This window comes from Aethalodelphis obliquidens, unplaced genomic scaffold (genome assembly GCF_003676395.1).
Source record: "Aethalodelphis obliquidens isolate GAN/ISIS:26980383/991018 unplaced genomic scaffold, ASM367639v1 scaffold87, whole genome shotgun sequence".
NCBI classification, from domain to species: domain Eukaryota; kingdom Metazoa; phylum Chordata; class Mammalia; order Artiodactyla; family Delphinidae; genus Aethalodelphis; species Aethalodelphis obliquidens.
This window is the reverse complement of record NW_020838031.1, coordinates 5,782,711-5,810,466: the sequence shown is the minus strand read 5'-3', so window position 1 is coordinate 5,810,466 and position 27,756 is coordinate 5,782,711. Positions and strand designations below refer to the sequence as shown.

The window sequence follows — 27,756 nt, the reverse complement described above, 5'->3', positions numbered from 1 at the left end:
TAGCTGTAACAGGATTAGATCTGCCATTCTGAGGTCTGATTTTGGGAAAGAACTAGAAAGTTTAAATCTAATTATATTTGTTTGCATTTTTAGGCCCTTGATGAACCTCCCTATTTGACAGTGGGCACTGATGTGAGTGCTAAATACAGAGGAGCCTTTTGTGAAGCCAAGATCAAGACAGCGAAAAGACTTGTCAAAGTCAAGGTACAGTATATGTAGATTTTCTAAATTATATGTTTAGTATTTGACGCTTAAACTTTTACTGGTAAGTATATTTAAGAAATTTTTTCTTCTGCAAGATGAGTTTTTAGTTTCTAGGAGTAATGATTGTAAAAATACCTGAAAACAAAGCATTACTTGTGATTTTATTCCAATTGGAATGAAGTTAGATGATCACAGTTGGTATTTTGAATGCCATTTCACTACAGACTTGGTATTGTTTGTATTGTTAGCCTTTCAGAGCTGGAAAGGACCTTAGAAGTCATGTAGTTTAATTCCTTAATTTTATTGTAAGAAAAATGAGGCTCAGTAAAGGGTTAGTGATTTCTCCAAGGCCATTATGGCAAATTAGTGGCAGAATGGGAATTACCATAGTACATCAGTTTTAAGACTCGCCCCCCATTTTAACCATGAAATTGAGATGTGATTTATAATTGATGATGGTAGATCTAGTTGTTGCTTCCTTATCCTCTACTTTTCTTGAAAAATCTTCCTAATAACTGTTAATTATTTATTGAGTGGCAAACTGCAGGAGGGAAGGAGGATGGGGATATGAGAATAACCCGATCTCTATTTTCAAGGGGTTTATAATCCACATTAGCAGATACCCCGTAAAATACTGGTTTGAACATCATTGGTTAAACAGGCCGTAGAGATTTTGTACCTCAGGGGAGCGTGTCAGAGTCTTTTCTGGAGCTTCTTCCATGCTTGTATGCTTAGGTTCCTTCCTTATGCATGGATATGTTGAAAAAAGCTTCCTGGGTGATTCTAATTTACACTGCCAGTTAAGAACCATTGTGATAAGGCCTTTAAATTAACCATAAGCCTGTAGGATGCTGTTCTTAGCCCCCTACCCTGTCTTTTTTTTTTTTTTTTTTTTTTCGGTACGCGGGCCCCTCACTGCTGTGGCCTCCCCCGTCGAGGAGCACAGGCTCCGGACGCGCAGGCTCAGCGGCCATGGCTCACAGGCCCAGCCGCTCCGCGACACGTGGGATCTTCCCAGATTGGGGCACGAACCCATGCCTCCTGCATCGGCAGGCGGACTCTCAACCACTGCGCCACCAGGGAAGCCCTCCCACCCTGTCCTTAGTTTTCCCATGCTTGCTGCGCGTGAGCTCTTATAGTGGCCTTTCCTGTTCCTGACTTCATATAGCGGTGTTCCCTGAGCACTCATGTTTTGCCATTACTATCTTAGAGATGAAGAGAAAGCTTTTTATCAGTTTTCTCACTCTTTCAGACAGAGCTACTGCTAGCACATGTAACACCTTAACATGAATTAGACAAAAATCTCTCCCTGCTGGTAGAGACCCTCCTTAGCAGAGCTTGGCCTACAGATAACACTTTTGTGCTGGTTAGAAACGGTGTTCCTTTGGGCAGGAGCAGTCTTACTCCAGGACCCATGCTTCACTGGATTTTAGCTGTGATTTATAATCTCAGCTGGGTGTCTCTGTAATGAATGAACCAGCAAAATGACACATAGCAGTCCTGCCATTTCTTGCTGTCATTGAAAGGAAGAAAACAGTCTATACTGCTTCTGCTGATGGCACAGAGTGCCAGCCAGTACCTTGTGCCTTGTGTCTTATAAGTAGTGGCGATCTAAAATTTGTTGTTAGTTTTTTGGGCTGCTCTAAAAATCTTTTTATAATTCAAAGCTAATGATTTTCTCAACAGATAAGGTAGTATATTTCTATATCAGTTTAATTAGTTTATGATTCAGAGTTAATACATTTTTCTGGGGAAGAAGAACAACACTCCTTCCCCATCAGTTTTCATTTATTGAGCATTTACTACATGCCAAGCATGGTATCAGGTATTGAAACTCTAATATTAAGACTTGGTCTCCATTCTTAAGTGGCTTACAGCCTAGTGAATGACACAGATATCTACACACATAATTTAAATAAAGCTTAGTAGTGTGTTGTGTGAGACAGAAATACCTGGGATGCTGTGAGTACAGGACATCTCCTTTCATAGCTGGTTTGTGACCCTGTTACCTAAATTGATTACCACACATATCAGATAAGACCACATTAATGGTTCAATCCCTGTAAGAACTCTTGCTTTGTATAAGAAAAACAACCTTTTCCATACTGAGTACTGGAAGCTGTTTTGTTTTTTACCAACTAATTAAATATTTAAACTCAATCCCTTTATTTTAACTTACCTCACATCTGGTTTCCCATTCTCTGATTTCTATACTGATACAGAGGGAGAGTACAGTAAAGTTCTGGATCTAGTTGGCCTGAGTTTGCATCTCAGGTCCACCATGGTACTAGTTCTGTGATCTTGGACCAGTTACTTACACTTTCTGTTCCTCAGTTTTCTTATCAACAAAATGGGAATAATCATACCTACCTAATATGGTTGTTGTGAAGATTAATATGTTTGATGCTTGAGCCTGATACTTGGCTGTCAGTAAGTGTTTTTTGCTACTGCTTATTACTAAGCGAGGCCTTCGCAAAATGGTAGAGTACCTAATAGCCTAAGATTGCCACCTCTTTTTTCCTCATTTGTAGGAAAAGAAATTATACAATTAAACTCACAACTAATAGTATTGAATAAAATATGATATGTAAATCATCAAGTAAATTAGTCTGGGAAGTTGTCTGTTAAATAAGAAATTTTTCAGTTAATCTACTTAGGGATTGAGATATTGTATAAACTAGGCAGCCATTTGTTTAGATTAGTCATGATAAAAATGAATTCATGCATTAACGAGCTTGTGTTGCTGTTTTTACTTTTTTGGTGGCTAATTAAATTTATAATCTTTAGGTAACATTTAGACATGATTCTTCAACAGTGGAAGTTCAGGATGACCACATAAAAGGCCCACTAAAGGTAATTCATTTATTTATTCATTATTACTTGTAATGCTTCAGTGGGAAACAGTCATTATCTCAGTCTTTTAAAAAATTCATTGGTTACTCTGTTATTGAGTTGATAAATATGTAATTCTCTCTGAATAGACTAATAGAAAAAAAGTAGACTTAGTGTTCAATAAAACCTATATGACAGTAAAACCTGTGTTCAGAAGTGAAATGAACATCAAGGAAAAACTGATTGCTTTTTATTTACTCATCTGTTTTGGTCTCACCATGTTTCATTTATTAAAAGGTACAATTTCCGGAAATAATAGGTGGTGAACTAGGGATCAGCTGATGTAAGTTCCATGATGATGTGAAAATTGAGAAAACAAAACAAAACAAATCCTCAGAGCTTTTAATTCTTTGAAGCAACTACTGGCATATGAAATTGTTAAAGGGTCATCAGGCAGTTATAAGTGATGAATATGTTCATATATACAGATAGTTTCATTTCTTTGCATTAGTTTTCATTGGCCAGTGAAATTAGTGCTGCTTTACTTTCCACTAGTGAGCAAGCTAAAGGGAATGTGCGGGTAGCCACTGTGTGCTGTTTGGTCCTTTAGAATGTCTGAAATGGACATTGGCCTAGCTGGGTGAATTTTAAGAAATGCTAACAGAATTGAAGAGACATTTGTAGATGCAAGAAAAATCCTTTCCTAATGAAGCTGTACTTTCCAGAGAACTAGATAGATGTGTGTATCTGCCAGTTTTTGTTGGTGGTTGATTTAAAAACTTTTAATTGGATCCCCAGGACATTAGTACCTTGCATATATAGTAGGCACTATGGAGGACTAAAACTTGTAAGTTTTTTTAATCTTGCCTTGTGAAAATTATTTTCCACCCTTTCTGTTTTATAGGTGCCATTTTTTTCAAATTTATTTATTTTATTTTTGGCTGCGTTGGGTCTTCGTTGCTGTGTGCAGGCTTTCTCTAATTGCGGCAAGCGGGGGCTACTCTTCATTGCAGTGCGCGGGCTTCTCATTGCGGTGGCTTCCTTTGTTGCGGAGCACAGGCTCTAGGCATGCGGGCTTCAGTAGTTGTGGCTCATGAGCTCTAGAGTACGGGCTCAGTAGTTGTGGTGCCCGGGCTTAGTTGCTCTGCAGCATGTGGGATTTTCCCGGACCAGGGCTCGAACCTATGTCCCCTGCATTGGCAGGCAGATTCTTGACCACTGCACCACCAGGGAAGTCCCTATAGGTGCCATCTTTAATTTTACATGCCCATGTATATCACTTGTAGGGACAAAAGGACAAAAACATGGCACATGTATAATTTGATGTTAACCGCCATTTATTTAGCACTTATTAGTATGTGCTAGTACTGTGCTAAGTCCTCTGCACATATGATCTTATGTAACCTTCATAATAGCTCTTTACAGAAGAGGAAACTGTGAAGGGAGGTGGGAGGTAAAGTACTCTGGCTGAAGTCTTGCAGCCAGTAATGGCAGACCAAGTTCTGATGGATGCACAGCCTGTCATTGAAGCATTGTGCCCCCTGGATGATCAGAACACACACGTTTCCATGACTTATTTGTGTTTTTGCCTCATAAGCACACCAGCGTAGCTCTTCGCTGCCTGACTGCCCTGTTCACCTGGCACAGGCTAGCTGGTACCAACTACAAAAAATGTTCAGTGTTGCAAGGGATAGGAAAGACAATAACTTTGTTTCCTCAAGCCATCTTTCTCTCCTATTGCTCCAGCCTGTTTGATTGTGGCATAGTTGGTTTATTTTTCTTGTTTTGTTTTTCTTATTTATTAAAATTTTCTTTGTTTTTGATTAGGGCTTAGGACCACTTTGATTTTGATGTATGCAAGTGTATTAAATTTCGGTCTCAAAATTGTTAAAATATTTCTCTTGCCTATGGAGGGTTTTTTTGTATATAGATTTTGAATTGTTCCCTAATGTACTTTGTGGCTTTCCATCAGCTGATAGAAAGTATTAGCATTTATGTTTCTCCTAGAGGAAATAAACTTCCCATAGTGATAGTCATTTGATCTCAATATATTTTCAGTGAGTTCACATGAAAATAATACTAGACCACTTGAGTATTAAATTTAAAAAAAATGTACTGTGTATTTATTGACAGTAGTCCCTGGTGGTCCAGTTGTTCAGACTCTGTGCTTCCACTGCAGGGGTCCTGGGTTCGATCCCTGGTCGGGGAATTAGGATCCCGCGTGCTGCACGGCGCGGCCACAAAAAAAAAAAAAAAAAAAGTTCTTTTAATTCTTCAACATTTCCTTCCCTCTTTTGGGCATTGTGTGGGACTGACAGTCTCTTCTGGAACAAGTTTATTTTTGTTATCACTGCAAAGACCATATACATTTTATTTTTAATTGAGGTGTAATTGACATATAACATTATTAGTTTCAGGTATACAACATAATAGTTCAATATTTGTATGCATTGCAGAAGGATCACCACATTAAATCTAGTTAACATCCATCACCATACATGGTTGTAAAAAATTTTTTTTCTTGTGACGAGGACTTTAAGACTTACCCTGTACTTTCAGACGTGCAATACAGTGTTCTTGACTGTAGTCACCATGCTGCACATTACATCTCCATGACTTATTTATTTTATAACTGGAAGTTTGTAGCTTTTGACCCCTTCATCCATTTTGTCCACCTGCACTTCCTTCCCAGCTCTGGCAACCAGCAATCTGTTCTCTATGTCTATGAGCTTGGTTTTTTGTTTGTTTTGTGTTTTAGACTCCATGTATATGTGATATTGTATGGTATTTGTCTTTTTCTTACTGATTTATTTCACTGAGCATAATGCCCTCAAGGTCCACCCATGTCGTTGCAAATGGCAAGATTTCATTCTTTTTTATGGCTGAATTATACGCACGTGCGCTTGCATGCACACACACACACACACACACACACACAGACACACACACATATCTTTATCCATTCATCCATCGATGGATACTTAGATTGTTTTCATATCTTTGCTATTGTAAATAATGCTGCAGTGAACTTGGGGGCGCATATATCCTTTCAAATTAGTGTTTTCATTTCCTTTGGATAAATACCCAGAAGTGAAATTGCTGGATCATACAGCAGTTCTATTTTTAATTTTTTGAAGACCTTCCATACTGTTTTTCATAGTGGCTGCACCAATTTACATTCCCACCAGCAGTGCACGAGGGTTTCCTTTTTTCCAGCATCCTCCTGGCCAACACTTTTAATTCTTGTCTTTTTGATAATAAGCCATTCTCATTAGGTGCCTGGAGATATCTCATTGTGGGTTTGATTTGCATTTCTCTGATGATTAGTGATATTGAGCATTTTTCCATATACCTGTTTGCTGTCTGTATGATTTCTTTGGAAAAATGTCTATTCAGGTCTTCTGCCTATTTTTTAAATTGGACTTTTTGCTTTTTTTATATTAATTTTGGAGCTGTTAATATATTTTGAATATTAACACCTTGTCAGTTGCATCATTTGCAAATATTTCTTCCATTCAGTAGATTCTCTTTTCGTTTTGTTGATGGTTTCCTTTGCTGTGCAAAAGCTTTTAAGTTTAATTGATTAAGTCCCATTTGTTTATTTTTGCTTTTGTTTCCTTTGCCTTAGGAGACAGATCCAAAAAAACATTGCTAGGATTTATGTCAGAGAGTGTTCTGCCTATGTTTTCTTCTAGGAGTTTTATGGTTTCTGGTTTTTAATCCATTTTGAGTTTATTTTTGTATATGGTGTGAGAACCTCTGTCCATTTCTCAATTGGATTGTTTGATTCCTTTTTAGCTGTTGCATTGTATGAGTTCTTTATATCTTTCGGTTTTTAACCCCTTATCAGATATGTGATTTGCGAATACATTTTCTCCCATTCAGTAGGTTGCTTTTTCAAATTTTTGATGATTTCCTTTGCTGTACAGAAGCGTTTTAGTTTGATGTACTTATAAAAACCATATAAATTTATAAACCATATAAATTATCAGCATTTTCTTGATGAGATGAAAATATTTCAAATGACTGTCACTATTGGTACATTATAACTCATAAGGAGAACCTCAAAGTTATTTGTTAATTTTTCCCCAGCCTTCTTCAAGGAAGAGTCGTAATATGGGGCAAAGATAGTTTCACAGACAGGGACCCCCAGACCTGTGAGGGTTCCCAAGACCCTTTCAGGGAGATTGTAAGGGCAAAACTATTTTCATAGTAATACTTAGATATTATTTGCCTTTTTCACTATGTTGACATTTTCACTGATGGTGCAGAAACAGTGGTGAGTAAAATTGCTGGCACCTTAACACAAATCACATCAGTAGTGATTTTATTCTTCACCATCATGCACTCAATTAGTTTAAAAAAAGAAAGCCAGTTTTTAGTTTGTTCATTTATCTTCTTAAAGTTTTCCTAACTTTTTTTCTTTTAATACTTTAGGTCGGAGCTATTGTGGAAGTGAAGAATCTTGATGGCGCATATCAAGAAGCTGTAATCAATAAATTAACAGATGCGAGTTGGTACACTGTAGGTAAGGGAATACATCTTCTTTTAAAAATATATTTTCAGTGCTAATACAAATAAAGCCGATTTTTCTTGATTTACTTCCTCCCCTAGTTGCCGTACATGTTATTACTGTTAATGTTTTTTTATCTTTCGAGATCTTTAAAAAATTTATTTCATAAATATGTACATAACATATAGTTTGAAATTAGTGTATATATTATACAATTGGATTTCTAACTTTTTTCACTTCAGAGTATATCTTAGAGAAATTTTTTTTCATCTTAACCATTTTTAAGTGTGCATTTCAGTAGTGTTCATAATATTCATGTTGTGCAACAGATAAAATTTTTTAACTGCAATATTATGTTTCATAGCATTGGATGTTGCCAGTTACTTGCCAGTTACTTACTCATGATGCAAACAGTTTTCTTGCTGTTGTAATAAATGCTGGATTGAATGTCTTTTGTACATGGACATTATTCTAATATTTCCCTAGTGTGTACATTGAGAACTAGGCATAGATCGAAGGGAAATATCCTTTTAAAGCTGTAGTAGGTTATGAAAACTGCTTTTCTAAAAGACTGTTAATTTACACTTCCATAAACAGTATATAAGTGTGGTGGTTGTCCTAACCCTTGTCAAATGTGATGTTAGTAATATTTTAAAATTTGTGCCCATCTGGACACAAAATAGTATCTCAGTTTTGCTTTAATATGCTCCTCCCATGATTAGTAGTGAGATTGGACATATTTTCATATGTTTATTGAAAGGAACATTATTTCACTTGTATTTTCTCTCGTTTGAATTGCCAGTTTATAGTGTCTTCCCAGTCCGCTCCTTTTCCTCTTGGGAAGGTTATCGTTTTCTTATTTTCAGGGTATGAGTTTATATATTTAAATGTATAAAGGGAATGTTAACCTTTGCCACTTCAGTTGCCAGTGTTCTTCTATTGCTTTACTCTTATCTCTGCTATCAATTTTCAAATCATAGTCCATTTTTCTGTGGTCACCTTTTCCTTTGTCATTTTAGTTTGAGTCTTGTTTAAGAAGGCTTTCCTTCCATCAGTGTTGTAAATTTGTTTTCCAATGTATTCTTCAATTTAAAGTTCTATTTTTTGTTTTACAAAGAGCTTTTTATTTCACCCACAGTTTTTTTTGAACATTCTGAAATATGATCAAATACTATTTTTTTCCAAATTGATAACAGAGTAATTATCTCAGTATTATTTATTGAATGGTAAAAATTCTTACTGTTTAATGATCTCAGAGATGAGAGTAAACATCTAGTAAAATGTCTTTGGTGATATCAGAATTTGATGGAGCTTTCAAATAGTAATGATAACGTTTTGTGGTATGAGAACAAAAACCTGGTGGAGAGGGAAAATTTGATTTCGAAGCCTAAGGATATATTTGCATTTGTGTAGGTTACAGGACCGTGAGCGGTTCTGTGTTGTTAAGTCTGTTTGATAATTAGGCGTGATTGACACTTTTATCATTGACTATTTTAGTTACTACATTTTTAAAAAGTACGAAGAGTTATTTATCCAGTCTCTTGTGATGTAAAAGCTCACATTATATATAAGAACCTAATTTTGTTTTTTTGGCAAAAACCTCTGTTTATAAAATCAAGGCCTGGTAACTTTATTTAAAATAGAGGTACTCTCTTTCCGTGATTTGTGAGGAATGTAGTATATGCTAAGATTATTATATCATAATGTGTACATCTATTCTGTATATATGTAAACTTACAACAAATTTTCTGGGACATTTTAGTACTTTAAATAAGCAGTTTTCAAGTGAGAGCAAATTAGCCACCCAGGGAACATTTGACAATATCTGGAGACATTTTTGGTTGTCACAACTGGGAAGGGGGTGCTACTGGCATCTAGTGGCTGGAGGCCAGGGATGCTGTTAAATATCTCACAGTGCACAGGTCCCCATGACAGTCCCCATCTGGTCCAAAATGTTAGTAGTGCTGAGGTTGAGAAACACTGCTTTAAATAATAAAAATAGGGTAATTTTTAGGGGCAGTCTGAATATATAAACTTGTACTGTTATTTTTTGTTTATTAGGTAAATTTGTCAGTATTTACCTATAGGAAAATTTGCTTTTTCTTTACCATATTGAGAAGGATTAATCAGCATTTAAAAGCTTTCTTTCTGAAATGCTAACTTCTTATTTTCATTTGATGTTTTCTGTTCCAGGGAAGATGTTTTCATTACAGGTATATATATATTTTTTCCCTAGAAATTGGAAAACATACTCTACACTTGAAGTTGTTTGCTACAAAACTTAAAATGTGTACTGAATTTCAGATCTAATCTTTTAAAACAATAGCTCTGTTTGCACTGAGAAAGTTAAATGATAATTTATGTCATTTTGTTAATCTTTGAAAAACCCTTCAGTAGTTGCCATTTCTACCTCTTCTCACAGTTTTTGATGATGGAGATGAGAAGACACTGAGACGGTCTTCACTGTGCCTGAAAGGAGAGAGGCATTTTGCCGAAAGTGAAGTAAGTAATCACTTAACGAATGAACATGTCCTAGTATTTAGTACCGGGGGCAGGAAAGTTTTGCTTTCTCAACTCAAGCAGCTTACTTGTTAATCAGGAAAATTCATTAATACATAACAGCATGAGAGTGTAGTCTGTGAAACCTGTTTAAGGCCTTGTGTTTGAGTACCAGGTTCTCTGTGGGATTTTTTGTCTAAAAAAAATGTATTTTAACATTTGTCCATGAAGAAAAAACAACGGGATTGTTTATTACCGTTAGGCAACTTTTCTATAGAGTCCTTTAATTTGTAAATAATTGTAGAAAAGAGATGTCTCATTTGTAATCTACTTGAACCCCATCATCATTAAAGGCTATGTAGATACTGCAAGCCATCCCTAACTACTCCTGCTGCCAACCACTGACGTTTACTATAGCCTCTCCTTGAAGAAGGCTTGCTTGACTGCCCTTTCTAAAATAGTCCCTTCCATTCCTCATAGCTCTTTAAGGTTGGTTTAGTTTTCTTTATAGCCCAGATCATTCTCACCACCAAAATATGTATATGTGCATAATTATGTATTGTCTGCCTTCCTCACTAGAATGTGTCTCAGTGGCAGAGATTTTGTATGTCTTCTTCACGACTTTTTTCCCAATTCCTAGAACAGTGGCTGGCACAGAGTAGGAACTGAATAAACATTAGCTGGATGAATAAATGAAGTGTTCATATTTGCCAGGGACTTTGCTTAGCGCTTTACATACATCCTTGCATTTACAACATTATGAGGGAGATACAATGCTTATCTCCAGCTCAGAGTTGATGAAAGTGATGATCAGAACTGGTTCTCAAACCAGCACTTTTTGGCACCAAAATCATGCTCTAAAATTGAAAGATGTTATTAAGTTACTAAGAGTGGAGGGTTCACAAAGTTTTGTAAATCAGTAACTTGCAATTCAAAATTTTAAAAATGGACATATTTGTTGCAAATAGCATTATATTCTCTAGTCCAGCCTATGAATATTAATTAATGCACAGTGTGGCCAAACCAAGATTTCTTTTTTCTAGTAACTATTTAGAACAGTGTTTTTTTGGGGAATTTTAATATTTCTTTTAAATTATTAGACTTTATTTTATGTTTTTTTTAATTTTCCCTTCCCGTAAATGAATTCCCATTTCAACTCAGAATTTGGGACAGATTCTCTGTATTATGATTCTGGCCTGTCTTTTCAGTCTCATACTCTGCTATTTCCCTGTACTTCTGACTTATAAGACTACTTGGTGTTTCCAGATTATGGCTCATACTTTCTTTTCTTGGTTTCTGCTGAGCCCTGCTCTTTTGAAGGCCATGAGAAAGGCTTCCTCCTTCATGACTGTCTTTCATGAGCTCTCTAACCAAATTTGATCTCTATATCTTTGATACTTTTCCACTTCTCTTATTTTTATTTTATGGTCTTTTTGGTTACTTTTATCTTTTTTTCTATAAAATTGTAAGCCGTTTTGGCGGAATAGCCAAGTTTTTGTCATCTTGATGGGCTTTCCTTTTCCCAGTAGTGTTTTCTACACAAAAGCCTTCAGTAAATATTTGATGAATTAATTGTGAAGGTTTAAATATAGGAAATACATGTAGCTTTGGACAAGTACAGTGAATTTGGCTTCTTACACTGATGAAGTAACAGAATTCTTTCTGAGCTTATGTAATTCTTAGAAATAATTTCATTTCCCTTAGTTAGAACATGTGATAATTATAGTAGGTTAATGAATATGGGGACTTGAAGACTTGATTTTTTTTCACCTAAGTGAAGGTATATGTCTTATGTATTTAATCCAGAGAAATATCGAAGATACTAATTTTGTATTTGCCAGGAGAATTTTAAGTTGGAATTGTTCATAAGACAGTTGTAGTATAAAGGCTGAAGCAATAAGAGCAAGTAGCTCAATGTATCCTTTTTAACTTCAGGAAGGATCGGTTTTACTGTGTGTGACTATGTGTGTTGAACTTCATGTTTTGCTAGAGGGTATTGGAATACTGGTGTATGTTTTGCTAGAGGGTATTGGAATACTGGTGTATTATTCCTTACCCATTGCCATATGCCACGTGCTATGCTAGGTACTGGGAATACATGGGTAAGCTAAGTAGATGTGGAATTTATCCTTGGGTAACTTCTTTTTGCTTTTGAAGGAGACAAAGCATTAATTAATCAAAAATATAAAAATTTAAGGGTACTAGGAGCTGTGGAGACATGGCCAGGAGTATATTTAATCTACCATCTATGTATATTCTTTCCCTTATTTGATATTTCTGCTATTTTCAAAAAACAGGTTTAATTTTTTGGAAGTTTGCTCAGAGAATTGTTATTATTACTAATAACTTTGGCCTTTGAGTGAAAAGCCACATCACACTTGGCAGTATTGGGGGTCACTAATCCCATTAATAAGCTTCATACCTAAACAAAGACTTAAATTCAAAATTTTCACGATAAGAGATGATGATAAGCGGGTCAGTCAGTTTGAATTCCCGCACCAAAATCACTGGTTCTAGCCATAACCAGCTTAGTGAGGATGTTGCCTGTTTCCTGACATCTGTTGGAGTGTTTGGGTATTTCTATAGAGCATTCATAATTTGAATATTATCCAAAAGTAGTTTTATCAGCTGGTATTCTCTCTGTGCATTTACTACATGCAGTTGAAAACTCTGAAGAAAATTTAGATGAAATCCCAGCTCCGTATTTCCTGCAGCCCATTTTAGGTAACAGGGCTATCAGCGTGTTTCCCCCGGCCCTGTGGAATTTTCTTTGAGCCTTTGATATAGCCAGGAGTCTCTGGCTTTGCTCTGTTGGTTTAAGACAGGACAAATCCTACCCTCCCCTTACTCTTTTCTGTCATGTGTAATAAAGGTGTTCCTGCTTTCCAGGATTGGGGCCAGGGACAGAGATATTGCTTCCTATTATTCTAATTCTTTTTTACATACTAGGGAGAGATTGTGGTTTATTTGAGAATTCCTATATGTGATTCCTAGATAACTCTTCAGAAATCCTGTATATTTTCTTTCCTAAATCAAGTGAAATGACTAGCAGATACTTAAAATAGAAATGACAGTACTTAATAGAAATCTCTGCTTTCAAGAGAGCAGCCTTAATTTTAGGGGAGGGGCATTTAATTCTTTTGTTAGCTTGACAGAAAATGAAGCCAAATTAATTTATTTTTCCTGTTTACCAAATACAGTACTTTGAAATTTTCACCCTTGGGAAGCATAATTAGGAGTTAATGACAGGTCATTTCTGAAGAGGTTTTGTCTGGCATATTACTGTATTTGGGCCAGCTTTTGCCTCCAAATATTTTTTAAATGCCTGACTTACAAACTAAATTTGAAAGGTTAGGTTTTCAGCCCTATAAAAGTTACGATTTTTGTCTATCGTTACTGCCTTTTTCCTGTACTGTATTCTTTGTTGTTGGATATCTATATGTACCTTAAATATATTTACATATATTCTAACAAATTATGCAAAATAGGTGAATATGCTTCCCCCTTTCATGTTTTAGTTCATCGTTGTTTCAACAAAATTATCTCAGTTTTAAAAATAAAAGTTAAAACTTTTCTTTTAAATATTAACATTAGTTTGTATTTAGATATCTGATCTTTAAGTTGATGGACACCCTTTCATAACATTCTTGTTTGTAACTTTGAGAAGTCTTTATCCTAAGTAGTTCCTCACCCTCACTTCCACTCTGACAGTTTTTCTGGGCTCTTTAGTTCCCCTTGTGTTCATAAAAGTATCTGCAATAGCAAAGGTTCTGATGGAGGAATAAAAGGAATAGTAACTGTGGAAAATCATTAAGATGCAGAAAAAGTAAGAATATTACCAACATTGATATTCAGAGAATTAGTTGGGATAGCATCTTCAGACTGATACCTTAACTTTTTAGATATATAAACCTTTTCAGGAAATAATGGCATGAAAAATCCAAGAAGTCTCTGATATGGAGAAACGAAGGAATTTCAGAATCCCTTTTTCTTCATTCTGCTTTTAACCAACAACCAGTTCCTTCCCTGGAAATCATTATTTTTGAATGGGGTGAGGGATAAAAGGGTTGACATGAATTACCAGTTGATAACAGAAGTGATAACAGAAGAAAGAAGTGTTCATTTGTTGATTATTATCTTCATACCAAGCACAGTACTGGATGTTGCAGATTAAAAAGGAAGGGAAAATAAAATATTAACTGTAGAAAAACTGATTTTTACATTTTCTTCAAAAAAGGTTTCTTGCAGGAAATTCCCGGGCCGTCTAGTAGTTAGGTGCTTTCACTGCTGGGGCCCGGGTTTGATTCCTGGTTGGGCAACTAAGATCCCGCAAGCCGCAAGGGACGGGGGTGGTGGGGTCAGAGGTCGGGGGAGAAAGGTTTACTGCAGAAAATGTTTGCAAAGTCATAATATAGGATATCTGAAGCCCTTTTCTCAAGCAGTTGATGCTTATCCTGATAATTTCGTTTCTGTTACTTCCTAAGAATTCTATCTTATGGATTGGGATGCCCTATATGCAAAGAAAAATTCGAGCTGCTGTTGGCCCAACCTAAGGGTTAGGTACTTGCACATAGGTTTCTTATCTCTCAAATCTGTTGTTTCCACTGAGTTTTATTTGTTTTGTTTTATATTTTAATCATTCTTAGGAGTCTGTCAATCCTCAAATAGATAATGAAATTATCTAGAGAGAAAAACTAAATTTCTTTTCACTTTTTTTTTTCCAGCCATGGGCTCATTCATCTTTATTCTAATATCTTTGAAATGAGAGTTTTCTATCTTTAGGAAAGTTGTATTTTTGTCTCCCTCAGGGGAAGTTTTAAATCTCAAAATCTAAGCATATTCTTAAACTGATTTGGTTTAAAAAGAAAAAGAAGCTTGCAACGTAATAACTTTTGATGGGTTTATGTTCCTACCCACAGACATTAGACCAGCTCCCACTCACCAACCCTGAACATTTTGGCACTCCAGTCATAGGAAAGAAAACAAATAGAGGAAGAAGATCTAATCATATGTAAGTCCATTTTCATAACTGTTAGTTGAACCTGAATTCATTTCTCCTTCCAGTATTGTTTTAGTAGTTATTAATTTTAAATTGTAACTTGCAAAATGCTAACTGAATGGAAGAGTACTTTCAGACTCTCTGGCATGGGTGCTTGAGGTTCTCCATGCTCAGTCAACTTTAACAGCTATATTATTTATCTGCCTGCCATTTCTCCTTACACGTATCTTGATGTCATTGTCAAAATGGAATTAGTCAATATTTCCTGAATGATACATCCTCTGTTTTCCTGATGTCATGTTTTTTATTCATGCTGTTTCTGTCTTAAATGCCACCCTTCCATGCCACCGGCTCACTCATTCTTCAGTTCTTAACCAGAAATGCTCCCACATTTATGTGAACCATTTTGTGCCTCCCCACTCTTTCCTTAAAAACAGACATGTTTTTTTTCTCCTCTGAGCTCTCTAAATCCTTTGCATTTATCTAATGTCATAGACAGTATTTCACCTATTATTATCACTGTCGTGTTTGTTTTCCCTTCTTAGTAATTTAAATCTTCCTGACAGCCTAACTATCTTACTTATTTTTATGTCTTCTTGCAGTTGTGACACATGTTCTGCATATTTAACAAATTACTTTCAATGAAATGTGCTTAGGCTCCAAAAGGCTTTAAATTAAAAAGGATCACAGGATCAAAGAGTCATGAAATTTCAAGTCATCAGAGAGAAAGAAACAATCTTCAAACAGTTTCAGGAAGAAAAAATAATTTATTGCAAAGGAGTGAGAAGCAGAATGGCATCAGACTTCTCAATAGTAACACTAGATGTTAGTGGTCAGTAGAATGAAGAATGGAGGAATGGAAGTTTCTATTAAAGGGAGGACTTGTTATCTAGTATGATGGAACATTGGGGGGAAATTAAAGATATGATGATAACAGATAGAGAAAAAAATAGTAAAGGTGCTTAGTTTCTCCCCTCAAAATTATATAAGAAAAGAACACTATCGTAATAGGATGGAGGGTAGAGAGGTTGCTTAAATGTAAGCAACAGGAAGTCAATACAATGACGTCTAAAATGTATAAATATAGAAATAGTGGTATAGGACTGTTATTTAGAGATAAGGTATTAACTGTCAGAGCTGAAAGAGTTAAAAGCAGTTGCTTCCACAGAGCAGAAGAAAATGGGAGAGGATGGGGCAAGAGAATGTAGTTTTTAATTTATTCTGTTGGAGGTTAAATTGTTTAAAAACGATTTTGAATATTTTACTCAGATAAAATTTTTAAAAATTTAATGTGCCTGAGCCAAATATTGTCAGAGTAGCTATTAAAAATATTGACTTGAATTATTGAAACTTGTAATGTAAGTGAATGCTTTCATTCAAAATAATAGAGTTAGGTATTAAATCTAATAGTGGCTAAGCTTTGGAGATCAAAATTGGGTAAGCCCTCTCTCTCATATAGCTTAGTTGCAGCCTTACAGCGAATTCATGAAGGTAGGTATTATTTTTATCCCTATTAAAAATTGGGGAAATTGGCCTCAGAGACAGCAACTAATCCAAGGAACACAGGAAGGAAGGGACCGGGACTTGACCTCACCCATGTTCCATAGGCCTTTTCCCACTCAATTGATTGACTCTTTTTTATTTAGAGTACTACAGTTACTTTCCAAATGAGTTTTAACAGGAAATAAATAATGACTCATTTGAGGGAGGAAATTAAAAGACTAATCCTTGCATTGAAAAAATATTTAATATTACTTATTTTCCTACTAGTGATTTGGGCCATGCATTTCTTTTTCTCACTTAACTCTCTAAATATTTTAGAAAATGTTTTTCTCAATTAATAGGTGAAAAATGTCTCTCACTTGCAGTGTAACTTGCTGGTCACTTGATTGTTTTTAGGATACTGAGGTTGTAACTATTATTTACTTTTCTTTGTATAACTTTGAAAATATGAGTCTTCTAGTCAGAAAGGAAAATAGATGAAAAATGTGTAATGGCATTATTAGTATGAAAGAGTCCTCTCGTGATTACTAGATGTTATTGTGATCTAATATTGTTTTCAATTTTTTCAGAGGGCTATTATATTGCCATAAAATATTCACTGAAGCACTTATAGGTTAAATCTTTTGACATCTCTGAAAATAACTTCAATTGTGAATTAAAATTTTATCTACCATTGATCATTAGGGTCTTCCCGTAGCTTTATAGTCTTTTTTTTAAATATAAATTTATTTATTTATTTACTGTTTTTGGCTGCATTGGGTCTTTGTCGCTGCGTGTGGGCTTTCTCTAGTTGCGATGAGCGGGGGCTACTCTTCATTGCGGTGCACAGGCTTCTCATTGCGGTGGCTTCTCTTGTTGTGGAGCACAGGCTGTAGGTGTGCGGGCTTCAGTAGTTGTGGCAGGCGGGCTCAGTAGTTGTGGCTCACGGGCTCTAGAGCGCGGGCTCAGTAGTTGTGGTGCACGGGCTTAGTTACTCCGTGGCATGTGGGATCTTCCTGTACCAGGGCTTGAACCTGTGTCCCCTACCTTGGCAGGCGGATTCTTAACCACTGCGCCACCAGGGAAGCCCCTAGTCAACTTAATTAACTATGATTGATGATGTCAGAACAGTGAGGTGTGGGTGTATTTAATGTAAATTTATTTCATTGGCAAAGATTTTCCACTTCTCCAGCTCTTGAGAGTGGAAGTGTGGCTAAGAGTGTGAACAGTAGGGACTTCCCTGGTGGTCCAGTGGTTAAGACTCTGTGCTTCCACTGTAGGGGGCACAGGTTCGATCCCTGGTCGGGGAACTAAGGTCCAGAATGCCGCATGATCCCCCGCCCCCCGAAATAAAAGAGTGTGAACAGTGGAGCAAAATGGCATGGGTTTGACTCCTGCCTCTGCCACTTCTTTGCTGTGTAACCTTGGGCAGGATGCTTAGTCTTTTCATGCTTCAATTTTCTCATCTGTAAAATTGAGATAATAGTATTCCCTGTCTCTCAGAGTTGTTGCAAAGGTGAAATGAATTCTGTCCTTTAAAGGGTTTAAGTAGTAAATAATCACTATGTACGTACTGGATATCATCATCGTGTATTGAATGAAAAAATTTTAATGAAATACTAGTATGTAACATGATTTCATTTACATGTAAAAATGTGTTTATAGGTGAGTATGTAAAAATTCTGCTTACTAGTGCTTATGTCCAACAGGAAGGACTGTTTTGGGCTATATTTTATGAATTTAAAAACAGTATTCCTGTATTGTATATTATATACATATTATAGGGAAAACAGTGTTTGAATCAAGAATTCTTTTAATTTTGAAAAAAATTGCATCTAATATTTAGACATATTTTACCTTTCTACAGATGTCATCCAGAAGTGTAAAAAATTTTTTTAAATAAGATAATTTATGGAATCTCACATAGAATGGTCTACAAAAAGGACCAAACGGGAATTCCCTGGTGGTCCAGTGGTTAGGACTCCATGCTCTCAATGCCAAGGGCCCAGGTTCAGTTCCTCGTCGGGAAACTAAGATCCCACAAGCCGTGCAGTGCGGCTCCCCCCAAAAAAGACCGAAAATTATAGTCTATTAAAATAATGTCTGCTATGTTTCTTACCTGAAGTCTCCCTTTCTTGTATATGAGAAGAAAGCGTGCAGTTGTCACTGAGCAAGTTTATCTTTGCTTTCTAAAGACTCTAGCAAACATTCTGAGTTAGTGATTTTCCTGTTGAGAATCTGTGTGTAATGAAAGATTTGCTGTTGGGATTGTGTTGTACATGGGCAAAGTATGAAGGCAGGCGAAAGGTTGAGAATTACTAGTGTTGGAAATGAAGCGCAGCCCATCTGCAGTCTTACTTTGCTTGCTGTTCCTTCCGCCTCACTACTGTGCTCTTTCTCACTGCCAACAGACGCCATGATGTTCATGCTTAGTGCTTTAAGCCTTGGTGTGTAAGTGCCACAGGCAAGTACCACAGTTTAAAGTGCTCACCTCCTTAAATTACGCTTCCTCAAAGTTCTTTCTCCCCTTTCTTCAGAGTGATTTTCTGCAACAAAGTCTGGAACCTGGATCTTAAGGTCATTTATCTGACCTTCATTTCCTCTTCCATTACTCAACTCAAAAAGGTCTTCATTATGGTTCTCTGATTGCCGTTTAAAATTTGTACAAAGATAAATAAGGTTATCTCTTCCCAGGATTCCCCAGACTCCATTGTTGCAATGGTATATCACTACCTTTGTTTTCTTTTAAGAACTGTTAATCTACATACATACCAGTTAATCTGCCTCCAGCTATTCCAAAATTATTATTTTTTTTTTTGTGGTACGCGGGCCTGTCACTGTTGTGGCCTCTCCTGTTGCGGAGCACAGGCTCCAGACGCGCAGGCTCAGCGGCCATGGCTCACGGGCCCAGCCGCTCCACGGCATGTGGGATCTTCCCGGACCGGGGCACGAACCTGTATCCCCTGCATCGGCAGGCGGACTCTCAACCACTGCGCCACCAGGGAAGCCCCCAAAATTATTTTTGATACCTTCCTTTAATTGTTTTATTTATATTCTGCTTTTAATCCTAATATATTCAGATATTTTATTTTTTAAAGATTATCATCCTCTAGCTTAATTTTTTTAAAGCAAGTTATTGATCCTTTTGATTATGTATAACTTGAGTGAATTTTGCCCTTATAATTTACATTGTATGCAGAGGTTTTCTTTGATTCTACCTAAAGAATAGAATTTTGAAATTATAGAAGTATTTGTGCCCCCTCCCTCAAAAGTTTTTTCCAATAACCTGGCAAAAGTATATATGCAACTGCTATTGTAGGAAAGCAGTCTACTTGCTGTTATCCTTCAGAAAAAGGATAAAGCAAAATAAGGCTTATAATGATATTTGTTAGAGATTATTTGTGGGTACAGGTTCTACCCAGTGACAGTGCTAAGATTTACCCAATAAATCAGTGATTTGTACCTGGTATACAGGTCTGCAGACCTTTAAAAAAATTTTTTTTATTGAGGTATAGTTCACATGTAAAATTCACCCTTTTAAAGTATTCACTGTTCAGTGTTTTTTAGTATATTCACAACATTTTTACAACCAGTACCACTATCTAAGTCCAGAAGTTCTTTATATTATTCACTGCTTTATTCTGATATGAGAATTTGATTCTAGTTTCCTTCTTGATAAAAATTGGGAAAAAATTAAAACACTTTTATTAAGTCTGTACATGTTCTTATGTTCTGTATGTTTTAATCTCTAAGAAGCTACACGTGTTCAGTCTTCCTGATACTAATACAGATGTTTAATCTACTGTACAAAATTTGAAACTGAGTTGTTTGAAAGAATAAGGATCATTAAAGTCCGAATTTCATCTCAGAGATTGAGCCTCTGCAGTTTCTGCCTCAATTTTATATTTGTACCTCATTATTTGATATTCTTTGGCAAGTGTCTTGTCTAAAGTTCTTCTTACTTGATTTACAATTAATTTACAGTTAATAGTGATGTGTGATCAGCTTTAAGTGTCTAGCTGTTAGTTTGTTTAGTAAACATTCTCATGTAATTAGCTTTGTTTCCAGTGGCATCATCAGACATTTTCAGAGACAGTACGTTATTTTGTTGTGGCTCTATGAACACATACCTGGTACCAGAGAAGCAACAGTGTCAGAGGGGAATAAACACCAAGCAGACTCTCTGCTTGTTCTATCTTTGCTCCCTTAACGTATTTCTGATACTCATTTATTTTAGTATATCAGTTTATTGAGTACTAGTCTTATGTAAACAATTTCCTGGCTAAACTCCACTAAAAGATAAAGTTAAAAGGAGCCTTAGGTATAATGGTATGGTTAATACTGGTTGTATACATTATACTGATTGTATACATTTTGTGATTTCAGGAGAAATAGAAATCAGAAGTACCACAGTGAAAAGAAATAAACCTATTCAGTTCACTTACTTAGTAAACAAATATTTATTGAGCATCTGAACTGTGCCAAGCACTGTTCAGGTACTTAGGATATATCAGTGAACAAAACAGGTATTTATAAAATCTTCAGGGCACTTCCCTGGCGGTCTAGGAGTTAAGACTCTGCGCTTCCACTGCAGGGGGCATGGGTTTGATATCTGGTTGGGGAACTAAGATCCCACATTCCCTGCGGTGTAGCCAAAAAAACCCCTCTGCCTTTAGAGCTTATATTCTCTTGTATGCGGGGAGATGGACAATACAGAAAAAAACAGAAGAATTAAGTAAATTATGTAGTATGATAAATTTGTAAGTGCTGTGGAAATAATAAGAGTAAGGTTGGGCGGGGGAATTGGGATGGGCAGGTTATAAATTTGAATAAGGTGATCAGTGTAACGTAATTGAGGTGACATTTGAACAGACACTTAGAGGAGGTGAAAAAGGTTCCAAATGTCTGGGTATAAAACATTCTAGGCTGTTTCTCTGCCAAGGGGAGGAGTAGTTGGTGGAGAAAGTGAGGCCAGGGGATCTTCTGTTTTTTTAAGTGGGAGAAGTAACAGCGTTTTCTTAGAAGTAACACTATACTGGTAGAACTCAATCTAGTAGAGGCAGAAAAATTGATACAGGAGAGAGAAGCGAGCATTGCTGGAATAAAGGCTTGAGTAGGTGAGAGGGAGGAGGAAATCTAGTCCACGAGTGGGGAATGGTTTTGGAGTGGAGTCTGGACATGATGTGAAGTGGATGGATGTTTTATGTAGCCAGTCAGTTTACATTTTTATATATATAACTTTCTCATGTCTGAAGTCTTCACATTTGTTAAGTCTTATGAAAGAAATTAGAATTTTCATTACTGTTGCAGATGACATTGTTAGCCAAGTAAAGCCCAGTTTTCTCTTTCTATGTTTTACAAATTTGATTAATGTTATTTGTGACATTGTGACTTTCTGTCTTGCTAATGATAATGGCAGAAAGGGTGTCCATAAAACCCCAGCTGAATGAGTCTTCTGTGACTACTTTGAAAAAAGCAATAATTATGGTTTTAAATTTGGTTGTGTTGTCCTTGAGAAGTTCTTCTAATCAAGTAGAAATCAGACTTGTGAAGTCTGTCATTATTATCCCAAGCTTTGTGCCAATTTGTAAGGTTTTATGCTCTGCTAATATGAAGGTGTGTTGATTTTTCCTGCTACCTCCTTTCTAGGTCAGGGTTAAACTGTTTTAAGTGCCATTTGAAGTACAGTAGTTCTACTCAGTAGCAAATTTTGAAGATTTGCTTTTTTTAAAAAAATTATTTTATTTATTGTTTTTGGCTGCATTGGGTCTTGGTTGCTGCGCGCGGACTGTTCTCTGGTTGCAGCGAGCGGGGGCTACTCTTCGTTGCGGTGCGTGGGCTTCTCATTGTGGTGCGCTTCTCTTGTTGCAGAGCATGGGCTCTAGGCATGCGGGCTTCAGTAGTTGTGGCACGTGGGCTCAGTAGTTGTGGTGCACGGGCTTAGTTGCTCTGCGGCATGTGGGATCTTCCCAGACCAGGGCTCGAACCCGTGTCCCCTGCATTGGAAGGTGGATTTTTAACCACTGCACCACCAGGGAAGCCCTGCTTTGTTTTTTTATCACGGGACAATTTTTAGGTTAATTGAGTGATCACTGAAATCAGATAGTGATATTCCCCCTGTCACTCTAAAATGTTTAATAGTATTATAATAGGTTTTGCTTCCTTTATATTTACGTCGGAATATATAAATATATATTGGAATACATTGGAATATATAAATATAAAAGGATGACATTTATATTGTCATCCTGTTTTATTTTATAAAAATATCATTTTTATTTTATTATTTTTCTCATTCTCTTGCAGTCTATTTATTCAGCTTTCTTAGTATCATTACTTATTCTGGGCATTTTTTTTTGATTCATAAAGCCCATTTAAATTTATTGGAGTATAGTTGCTTTACAATGTTGTGTTTCTACTGTACAGCAAAGTGAATCAGCTATACGTATACATATGTCCCCTCTTTTTTGGATTTCCTTCCCATTTAGGTCACTACAGTTATTGTGGGCATTTTGATCACAGTTATTAGAATCTGTTTTCTTTGCCACTAATTGTGGGCTTTCTCGGAACCAGATTCAGAATTTTTTTTTGTTTTTCTTTTAGTTTTCCTTTTTACTATACTTTCCTCTAACATCAAATGGATGGTTTTGTATAGTTCCTTTTTCTTTTTTCTAACTTACTAGTCCAATATACAATGTAACTGAAAGGAATTTTTTTTTTTTTTGCGGTACGGGGGCCTCTCACTGTTGTGGCCTCTCCCGTTGCGGAGCACAGGCTCCGGACACTCAGGCTCAGCGGCCATGGCTCACGGGCCCAGCCGCTCCGCGGCATGTGGGATCTTCCCGGACCGGGGCACGAACCCGTGTACCCTGCATCGGCAGGCGAACTCCCAACCACTGCACCACCAGGGAAGCCCAAGGAGTTTTTAACATAATACAAAAGAACCATATTGTGCATCTTATGAATATGTAGTTTGTGTATATTTGATATTAAAGACAGTAATGGTGATCTCTTACCAGAGTGGTTCCTCTCCTCAGCCTGATCCCCATTAATAAAGATCTGCCTTCCCCTATTTAAAATTAGCTTTGGAGGAATTCCCTGGCAGTCCAAATTTTAGGACTCCGTGCTCTCACTGTGGTGGCCCGGGTTCAGTTCCCTGGTCGGGCAACTGAAGATCCCGTAAGCCGTGTGGTATGGCCAAAATAAATAAATAAATAAACTTAGCTTTGTCCTGGGAGTGTAAAACTGCCATCTCCAGAATTCCTTTAATCTGAGAGGAGGATCTAGTATATTTTAGTGCAGTACTGGGATGCTTCGTATGGAACCTTTAGCTCTTTGAGAATTTGGGGACCAGTGTTATTCTGTTCTGATCTTTCCCTTAATGTTTTAAAATAGCACTAAATAAATCCAGAAGATTTTTAGGAAAATGGATTGCTTTCCTCTAATGATAACCTTTTTAAAATTATTATTCTTCTTTAGAAATTTAGAAAATTATTTAAAAATTTAAATTAGCCATTCTGTAGGTTGTAGGAAATGGGGTAAGATTTCTAGAATACCTGTATTCATCAGCTTGGTGTGCTGCTTATTTGTGAAGATAAATAGAAATATTTCATTTTTTTTCTTTCCCTAGACCAGAGGAAGAGTCTTCTTCATCCTCCAGTGATGAAGATGAGGATGATAGGAAACAGATTGATGAGCTGCTAGGAAAAGTTGTATGTGTAGATTACGTTAGTTTGGATAAAAAGAAAGCACTATGGTTTCCTGCATTGGTGAGTAACTTCAATATGAAAGAGTTTAATTTTCAACTATATAAGTTCATGAAGAAAACGGTTGATTTTCTTACTAGTGTTTTTTCATAGGTACAGTACAAAATGGGGAAATGGTTTTAGCATCATTCAGTTCACACAAAATTACTTTGAAAGTTATTTCTGAGTACAAAGAGCTCCTGAAGTCATCCGAGAAAGGATGAAAATCATGATAATTTTAGAGGCTAGGTATGTTACACTGCTCAATTTTGGGTGAAAAATTCCTCATGCAAACTTTTAAAACTTCTAAATCTAACATGCAAAAGGCTGCAAAAGAAGAACAGAATCTTGTTTTCTACTGTTGTCTACAAATGATATCTATTTTTCATCCTTTTCGGTAAACATTTTGTATTCTTTGTCCCAAGTGTTTAGTGTTTTGCACAAAATAAATGCCCAATAATTGTCAACTCTTACAGTTATAATTAAAACTGATGAGGGCAATTATTTTAATAAGTATAAATACTTTATGATGCCTTTGTACCTCTGCATATATCCATCTATCCATTACACATTTATTGGATGCCTGTTATGTGTAAGGATTGTGCTAAGGTCTTTATGCTGATTATGAGGTATGTATTATTTATCCTCATTTAGAGATAAGGAAACTGAGTGTTAGAAGGGTTAAGTAACTTGTCAAGCTTTGGGTTAATGGCAAGCTCAAAACGGAAGTGTCAGTGTATGTGATCATTTCTTTTTTCCTAAAGCACTAAGATTCTTTGAAAGAATTTCTTTTGAAAACATGTTTTGAAAGAGCTTTGTGTGTCTTTTTCTAAAACAAAAGGAACATTAAAATTTGCACTTTAGTATTTTCAGTATTAATTTAAGATTCTCTCATCATAATTTCTAAATAGTTTCCTTGATGATGAGAAAAATATTTAAAGATACACAATACTGAAAGGTTAGTAATCTGCTTAGTCAACGATTTTATCATTATTTTAAAAATCTTAGCATTAGTGATACATATTATCCTCCCCACAAATTTGAGATCTTTTGGAAAGTGATAAATAATTTTTATCAACTAGAGTGTGAAATTGTGTTTTGAATCAAACAATCTTGACATAATCACATAAACAGTATTTGTATTTCTATTTTTAAAATTAGTGTTTATAAATTGAGTAAATTTTAACAACTGCTTGGTAACATCATGTTAGAGAACAATTGCATACTTCTAGGAACTATTAATAGCCACCATGTTTTGAGCACTCCTGGCCAGGCACTGTGCTAGCTTGTTCATGTAAGCACATGGTCTCATTTAATCCTAATTGAGGCTGAAACATAAGTGGTATTTACCCCCATTTTAAGGGGAGGAAATCTTAGCTTCCCTGACTCACGCAGTCCTCTTTTTCAGTTTCCTTCACTGTTTCTCCTCTAACCAAGCTTTAAAATGTTGTTATTCAAGGTTCAGAATATATCACATTGTATTCTCTTTAGGGTGATCTCATCCCCTTTTATAGCATTGGTTGCAGAGATAATAAACTGAAATGTCTTAGGGACCAAAGAAAATCACATGCATGGGTGAATGGGATAAAATGTGGATTGTAGTTCCTGTAACAGAATGGAGAGTGAACCCACTTACACGCCATCGTCAGCACTGGCCAAAGCTGTCACGTGTGTGGTTTTCAAAATCCTAAGCTCATGAGAAAGAAAAAAATGTGTGATTTTGGCTCACAGTTTTAGAGCCCTGATATTTAGACTGTTTACTCCCAAGTTTATAGCTTAGAGTTCAGACCCCTACTCTGAGCTCTGGACCTGGGTATCTATCTATCATTATCTCCACTTGGCTGCCCTTTAGTCACCTCAAAATTTAATTCACCTCAAAATTTAATAAGCCTAAAGCTAAATTTATTCTCTCCTCCCTTATTCCCAAACATGACCCTTCTCCATTGTTTCCTCTCCCTGTGAATGACACCATTTGCATGAGGCAGAAATGTAAGCATTTCTCTGTCATCTCTCTGTCATCTCTCCACTTCCCTAATTATCTCTAATATTTCTTGTTCCTTTAATTTGCCATCAGCACCACTTTACATCCAGGTCACCATCTCTCACCTGGAAGATTTGCAGTAGCTTCATCTCTTCCAGCTCTTGTCCTTCTCTGGTCCATTTTCTTTATGACAGTCAAAGTAATTTTTTAAAAGGCAATTCTATTATGACATTATCTTGCTTTGGATCCTTCCCTTGAAGAGTTTAGATTTTATCCTCAGAATTAACATGGCATGCAAGATTGACAAATCTGAACTCTGTTTACCTCACTTATTCAGCCCAGGCAGAAAGTTAGCTACATTGACTTTTTGCTTCCTGGAATGGGCTCCACTGCTTGCTGTGTCAGACCCTTCGCATATCTGTTTCCTCTGCTTGCAGCGCAGCCCTGTGGTACACACGTGTACACACATACATCCTTCGTCAAGCCAGTTCCTACTCAGCTTTCAAAGCTGAGCTTAAATGTTGTGTCCTCAAGAAAGTGGTCCCTGACCACCTACATAAAGACTTATCACAATAGCAGTTAAATAAATGTGCAGTTACTTGTTTAGTGCTTGTCTTTCCAGCTAGAATACAAGCTCATTGTGGGGAGGAACGGTGACTGACTAGGCCTCTGTGGTCTAGTACGGTACCTTGATGAAATAGTTAATATTTGTAGAGTGACTGGATGAATGAATGAACAGATATTAAGTACTTACTTCTGGACTTTTTTGAAATGATAGGAAAGTTTTCGTAGATGCTAACGCATGTAAAAGACTTTCATGAGTGAATTATTTCATAATGCCATCAACATTTAAGCAATGCTTAATGCAGTGCAGTTACAATTATGGAAATTGTTAACCTTTTAAAGACTGAACTAGAACTTACCTGTTTCTCGCTCCTCTCAAACCTGTGGTGAGAATACATGCCTTTATGTACTATTGTGTCATTTTTCAGAGCTAATGAGACAGTCCTTAAATCTGTCATACTTACTTAGCCCATTTTTCATTAAAAGCTGTAAATATACTATTGTTCTTGGTATATCTAGTGGGCTATCTTAGGATTAAAATAATAAAAATTTATAGGTGTCTTACATTAGTATTACCTTTGGGAAGGCATGCTTTATCCTTTAAATAATAGTTGAGATGACTTCAAATAAAATAAATCTTTATTTTGTTCATAATAAATCTTATACAGACTCCAGGAAGGTACCCAGTTTAAAATGCTTACTTTTTAGAGTGGGTAGTATTATGGAGAAATTTTAGCATGTGTTAAAGTGTATATTTAAATGTAAGTAATCAGTGGAACGTCATCTCTGTCTTTTTTAAGATAGAGACTGCTCTGATTAAGGTTCTGATATCTGATCCCATTTTGGTCCTGCTGTTCTCATAGCCCTGCTGCAGACCCTTTGTTAGGACTAGCCCTCCCTCTTTTTCCACCCCTGAGCTACTCTCATTCCAGCTTTC

At 36.3% G+C, this 27,756-nt stretch overlaps 1 protein-coding gene across 7 annotated transcripts in view; it reads left to right on the top strand.

The window, feature by feature from the left end:
- The window catches only part of ARID4B (AT-rich interaction domain 4B), a 127,046-nt gene that overhangs the window by 48,089 nt on the left and 51,201 nt on the right, over nt 1–27,756 (top strand). For all 7 annotated transcript variants that reach the window (XR_003430197.1, XM_027093993.1, XM_027093990.1 and 4 more), the window contains exons 3-8: nt 94–204; nt 2,992–3,057; nt 7,474–7,564; nt 9,972–10,051; nt 14,968–15,059; nt 24,160–24,298. Coding sequence is in view for 6 of the 7 variants with exons in the window: in XM_027093993.1 (XP_026949794.1) it covers nt 94–204; nt 2,992–3,057; nt 7,474–7,564; nt 9,972–10,051; nt 14,968–15,059; nt 24,160–24,298 (579 nt within the window). In the remaining variant the exon portion in view is untranslated. The remainder of the gene's footprint in view (nt 1–93; nt 205–2,991; nt 3,058–7,473; nt 7,565–9,971; nt 10,052–14,967; nt 15,060–24,159; nt 24,299–27,756) is intronic.